The sequence below is a fragment of the Cyprinus carpio genome, chromosome B3, assembly GCF_018340385.1.
Source record: "Cyprinus carpio isolate SPL01 chromosome B3, ASM1834038v1, whole genome shotgun sequence".
Taxonomy (NCBI): Eukaryota; Metazoa; Chordata; class Actinopteri; order Cypriniformes; family Cyprinidae; genus Cyprinus; species Cyprinus carpio.
This window is the reverse complement of record NC_056599.1, coordinates 20,416,889-20,423,578: the sequence shown is the minus strand read 5'-3', so window position 1 is coordinate 20,423,578 and position 6,690 is coordinate 20,416,889. Positions and strand designations below refer to the sequence as shown.

General features: G+C 37.2%; 1 protein-coding gene across 3 annotated transcripts in view; it reads left to right on the top strand.

Moving 5' to 3' along the window:
• Positions 1 to 1,065: 1,065 nt before the first annotated feature.
• Positions 1,066 to 6,690, top strand: part of LOC109108771 (voltage-dependent T-type calcium channel subunit alpha-1H-like) — a 101,439-nt gene continuing 95,814 nt past the window's right edge. The window contains exons 1-3 of one of the 3 annotated variants that reach the window (XM_042720158.1): positions 1,066 to 1,218; positions 1,673 to 1,831; positions 2,943 to 3,277. In XM_042720158.1, coding sequence (XP_042576092.1) covers positions 2,967 to 3,277 — 311 coding nt within the window. In that variant the 5' untranslated portion in view covers positions 1,066 to 1,218; positions 1,673 to 1,831; positions 2,943 to 2,966. Of the gene's footprint in view, positions 1,219 to 1,498; positions 1,832 to 2,942; positions 3,278 to 6,690 lie in introns of those variants that run through there. The other 2 variants (XM_042720160.1, XM_042720159.1) reach the window with 2 other exon arrangements.

Below are 6,690 nucleotides of genomic sequence, written 5' to 3'. Positions count from 1 at the left end.
CAGTGCTGTTATCAGTAGGGAGCACATGCTTACCCCGAGCTTAAGAGGTCATTCTCCTCGGAGCAGTGTATTGATTATCTGTGTGAAATAATTGATCTATTGGAAGTGATCTTCTTCAAAATGACAGTTAATTTGCTGAGAGATACTATGGAAACAGTGATACTGTACTGTACAATGCTTTTCTCAGAGATTTCTTTGAAGACGTATTGGGGTTACAGAACGTCTAACCCTTTTGGAGGCAGTATTGATTTATACTGAAACAATGGCTTATTATTCAGAACCATAGGAAAGCATGCAGGGATTATTAAAGATACTGTGCAGAAACATATGAACCTATCAGATATTTATTAAATGTAAGAGGACTTTGAATACATTTTTAATGCCATATTTCACCAGCCTATAGCCAACTCTTATGAAATGTTAAAAACAATAAAATCCTCATACAGTCAATAGTAAATTATTATCATTTTTAAAGTTTTTTGTTGTTTTTTTTATGGATATTGACTTATTCTTGGGACACTGGACAAAACATGTGCCCAACTAACACTCTCAGAAAAAAAAAAAAATTATAAAAATTGTACCTTTAGGTGTACAACATCTTGTCACTGGGGCAGTACCCTCAAAGGGACACCTTTACCCCAAAAGAAAGTACAAAGGTATGCCTTTGAGTGCACTGCCTCAGTGACAAGATGTTGTACACCTAAAGGTACAACTATTGTAGTTTATGCAATAATAGCATCATTTCTGATAGCAAGTACCATGTCTTTTTTAACAAGAAATGTTATTTAATTTAATTTTCTCAGCTGATTTGTCAGCTCCAACACACACACACACACACACACACACACACACACACACACACATATATAGATATATATTTTACTATTTTGCCTCTCTAAATAGATTCTAGTAGCAACATAAAACAAAATGGTAATGTGCATTTTATACATGTGTGATGGGGAAAATATAGTTATTTTGTCGCCAACATAAAATTGTCAGACTGCGGTTACAATTCAATGGGTGGAGCTGAAAATCGGTTTGAGTCCATTCTGTAGTCTCAAATCATTCATTAGCCTAATTGGCGTAAAGCTAGTTTTTTTTTTTTAAATAAATATTTGACATTGAGTTTTGGTATCTGACAGTGTTGACATATATTGAGTGACTGGCAAGAGAAAAACACTCATTTTATGAAAAGCAGAGGCTTGCACCCAAACAAAGGTGAGTATCTCTTAACATGTTGAACGTATTTATCCGAATTAATTTCTATGAATAAAAAACAATTATTATTCAAAATAATAAAACTTTTCACATATACCACCGTGGCTATTTATTAGTGGATAGCCTACAATTATCATCAATGTAATTTAAAATTACACGATTTAATTTCCATCTAAGCATGTTTTCAGCATGTCTAAAGATATCCAGTCTTAATAAGAAAGATAAAAGAGTATCAGGTGTGAAGTAATGCGGGTAAAGCCAAAGGAAGCGTCACGTGCTCGCGCGCTCTGCTAACTAGAAGTTTGGCTTGTCACATCAAGGGAGAATCCCGACCAACATAGATGCGCCAAACGCTTTAGCAGTTTTTACTTTGGATAATGGCTTTGCTTGCTACACATCTGAGATACTCTGACATGTTTTGGGATAAATCTCTTAAGATTTGTTCATTTTAAAGAAAATCGAAGGACTTACTCATCGTTAAGAGGCAGAAACTGCATTTGAAAGAGACAAATGGATCGCAGCGAGTCTCAGTCTCTCACCAGAACGGATTTTTCTGCGGAACACTGAAAGTAAAGGAGATGCTTATGGGAACCTCCAATTCCTTATCTATAAGGTAACTTATTTGTTTTGTTTTATAAGTTGTGCTTAAAATCAATTTCCGTCAGGGTATGTTTTTGTGTAGAAAAATAGAAATACTGTAGGCAGATATAAATATTCTTAAGAGCATTATTTTTCACGGCAGCTGTGCGCAGATTTGTTGAGATACAATTTTCAAAACGTTTTTAGGCAACTTAATGACTGTATGTATTGATTCATGGCCCCTTTTATTTTTGTATATGTAAAACTATAGGGAATTGTGATAAAGATTGATATTGATCTATCTGATGCATCTAACAAGCGCTTATCTCTTCACTGTACAAAACCGTGACAATCAACTATCCTTCATTTAATACATCCTATGGCAAGCCGATTTAACATTCAACCCTATGCACTAATATTTTATTTGTACTTAATTAAATATATTGGTTTTTAATTGCTATTGATTTTTACTAGTCCCTATTTCACTAATAATTATTAATTTGATGCTATACTTATTTATAAAATACTAGTACTTATTTCAATAGTGACTATCTGTTCAATTGGTCACTATATAGTTCTGCTATAACATTTAACTGTAACATAACCCTCTGACTTGTCATCACATAAGACAAGCAAGAAATGTTAGTAACACTTATGATAGTGTTTCAGGTAGTAGTATCAAATACATGTGTGCTAGTAAAGCTAGAACAAACTAATGACAACAAATAAATACTAGTACCTAATAGTTAGAAGTAAAATGTTACCAGCAAAAAAAGTTATACATACTAGTTATGAATAGTTGACATTCATAACTATAGATCTCTCTAGAATTCAGTGGCAACCATTTGTTACCATTTTACAGAGAAATAGTTACTTATTATGTTGAGTTAGTGACTACAAGCAAATGAAAAACTGCTGTTTTTTAACTGAATAGCTAATAGCCGCTACTCTAATAAGTAGCCATATCTAATGAATAGTTACTACTGAAATTGAAGAAGATAATAGTTACTGTTAGATCATTACTAGTATTCCAAAATAAATACTGGGAACATAAAACAGATGCTAGTTAGTATTAAGGAATAATTGTTAAATCAGCTTGCCATACTGTCATTGTTCATTGGACATATTTGTTCTGTTAACTGTAGGATACCATTGTCAGACGCTTTATCATGACTGATGGCGAGGGGAGAGAACACTTTCATTACTTGGAGAGAGGAGAGGTAAGAGTTCCCATTTCAGCCCTGTACCGGGCGCCCGGTCCCAGTGAGGAAATCGGAGATGACGAGGAAAAGAGCAGCACATGGATCCCCGTCCATGAGAGCTCTCAGACACAGGGGTCCGGGGCCCGGGACCCCACTCCGGATTTGGTCTCGGATGAGGAGGAGCAGCCCCCCTACCCGGCGCTCGCCCCTGTGGTATTCTTCTGCATCAAACAGACCACTCGTCCACGGAGCTGGTGTCTCAGGATGGTTTGCAACCCATATCCTTTAAATAATTTTCCATCTACTATTTAGAAGTCAAGTATGTGGTTTTTGAAGAGTACGCCAACGACTGCGGCATTAATCATGCACAATAATCGATCAGTTCCTATTTTGTTTTTCTTGGACCTGACAGGACTTCGGTATCAATTAAGATCTGTAGGTGTATGCTGAATGGCTGGCTGGTTGCCGTGGAAGCTTGCAGCTTCCTGTGTGTATTTTGACAGGAAACTTCAGCAAATAAGAGCTGATCTCGTTCTCCCACTGGTGAAGGCTTCCCAAAGATGCGTCCTTTTGGCAGTGTTGCAATTAAGAGCACTATTTTATAAATAGCTTCATTAGCTGTAGAGGCGGCTCAAGCTCTCTGCTGAAGTGATGCACAAAATGCAGCCTGGCACTTTGTAGATATTGCTTTATGATCTAGATTATATACAGCGCTTATGATTTCTAGTTTTTAATGATGAATTGGGCTTACTGGCCTCATTTGTGCCCTGCAGTTCCTTCCATTTTGTGGTTTGCTTTTTGCTGCTTAGCCATAAAGCAAATTACTTTTGGGTTGTAATTGTTTTCTTGTTACATTTATGATGGCCACATTGTGGTCTGAAGTGCATTATTTATTTCATCACTTTTTGACTGACAGCTGTAAAGTGTGCAATTAGACTCATGATTAGTGTGGATACATTTAATGGATTTGTTGTCATGTGGTTCTGCTACAGAAAGCACTCTGTGGGATATTTGGAGGATATGGAAAACCTCACTGCAATTTGTATTATTTCCGTGATTGTTTTGCGAAGAAAATTGCAATCGGTGCATCTCTAATTTTTCATGGTGGGGCACTTTGCATATAATGCACATAAACTGCAGCTTCCGTTGCTCAAATGTCTGTTGGATTATTATAATCTCCATTAGGATCTATGCACCAAGCATGCAGTTCTGTGTGCAACATTATAGAAATGGCAATGTGCCTCACTGCATCATTCCACTGATTATTTAGACAAATGTACTGAACAACAGAAATTGAAATGTTGAGATCATCAGCCATTTCTCACCCCACATCAAGGCACAAAAGGAAATTTAAATTTTTAAAACTGCTGGTTATTTGTTTTATTATTCATAAGTTTGGGTCATTTATATTCTTCTGTCTTTCGATCTCTCTTCTGCTTTACTGAGCCTTCTAACTAAAAAAAGTGAGTTTTTTTGTGTGGCTGTTAGTGTAGCAGTGCAGAATGAAGGCTTCAAATAAGCATGCTTGTCAGATGAAAGTATGCATCATCTTTATTTTGATTAGTCATACATGAGCTTTCCCGCCCTCAGGCACGTGTTGCAAGGCCATAACACTTATTTACAGAGGTGATGATTAATCGGTATTCTGACATATTGTAGACATCAATGGCATAACTGGGACTGTGTGTGTCGTTTTTTGAAATTGATCCCAAATCTTCTGCAAAAAAAATTGGTTTGAAATATTACATTAATTAAATATGATTCCACATATTTATATTATCATTATTGCCTAGTTTTTTTTTTTTGGGGGGGGGGGGGGTAAAGTGTCAGCCTGAATAGTTCAAAAGAGCTGCTCTCAAAACACACAATCGAATTTGCACTCCTGTTTGCAGGGGCACTTGCCCTTTAAGCAGGAAGGCATAAATGTGTTTTTGTGAATTCAGATATAGATCATGTGTGCAATGTTTATGTTGCCATGCGAGTATCCTGTTAAGACGTATACCTGGACCACAACGACAACATTCAGTCTGTTCAGAGCAGGCATGTTGCCATGTGCGTGTGCATGGCTGCATCCAAAGTCACATTCTCTTGAGTAGGTACTTCTTTTGAATTTCTGAAAATATGTTCTGCATAGTATGTGTGTAGCACGAATGCAGTCCAGACATACTGCATTAGTCACGTGATCTACCAGTGCCAGTTGCATCACATCACAGGGATAGTAAAGTGTCAATCAGAATCTTACAGGAACTAGTAAGTTATATACAGAAACTTTTCACCTACTGTTTTATGAATACTGTGAATTCGGACATACTGCTCTTATCACCTACTGTAGGGAAGCATGCAATTTCAGGTGGGGAATATATAAAATTCAATACAAAAATCAAAAATAAAAATTATTGTTCTAAATCCCAAATCCCTTTTTCCTTTTTCCTTTTGTGGAATGCAAAGATTTTTTTAAATAATGCTTTCACTGTTTTATACAGTAAAAGGCAACGGGGTCCAAAATTTTCGTTATTGAATGAACTGTCTCTTTAAGAAAAGATGTGCTAATTGAGAAAGCCTGTTTAACTGGGTGCAATTGGATTAAAACTAGATTAATTTCATGAGCTTCCGTGTTCATGAGGAAACAAATATCATCAAGAGGGTTCATAGTGTTAAAATAATCCCAGATTTTGCTCAGCATCATACAAGGTGCAGATTACCAGAGAAACAACAATGATGCTATCGCTATCATTTCCTCTATTATCAGGAAATGTTTTCCTGTACACTAGCACAAAGCCAGCTTGTATTGCTGCAGGTTTTTATCTTTTTTCCCTTAGAGCAACTTCTCACCATTAAATGGAAGCATGTGTTCACGGTGTGGATCATTCGGTTTGACGGTGAAGCTCAGCACTGTGGGATAGGTCATGGGTTGTGCATCACAAAAGAAACAAAGAAAGTCTGTGCTAGCAGAGAAGGGGTGAGAGACAGAGAAAACGGAGAGAGATTACAGTCTCTCACCATGTTCTTGTTTTTGAAACCCCACTCAGGGCACAACACAGACAGAAACAAATGCACTTATAGCTTCAAGTCATAAGCCTAACGTAAGATCTGATTTAGGTCGATCATATTGCATCTGCATTGTGTTTAATGGATGAAATTAGAGTGGACATTTGGAGATCTAATGCAGTTTTGGTTGAAGACAGTAGAGTCTGATGGGAACCGGTGCTTGTGTAACCTCTAGACTTTGAATGTAGCTATAGGAAAGGAAGCTGAATGATTTCTTGGTCTAGGGCATATGGAGAAAAGGAGTCAGTCACAGCCAAAGCATGCTGATTAGAGTAGCGTTTGAGGATTAATATCAGTTCAGCTGGATTTCTGTATATCCTTAGGCCTGCGGCTCACAGAGTGTTTAGCGCAATGGCACAGAACTAACAGGGTCCGTACAAATCTGCTGTCGACATCTTCTCGCTGTTTTATGACTTCAAATGTACAGAAGCGATAAAGGCATGGACGTCTGCACCTTTAAAGGACAGCCTGTACACACAACGCAAATTTATGAACTGTTTTGGATCTGCAGCACTTGCAAGCTTCATGGGTCAGGTCACGAATGTAAACATTGATGCAAGTTTAAACTTTCATACTGATCCTCAGGGGTGGTAAAAGCTCTGGATGGCATTTTTATGACGCTGTGTGTTTGCGTCTAGATAAT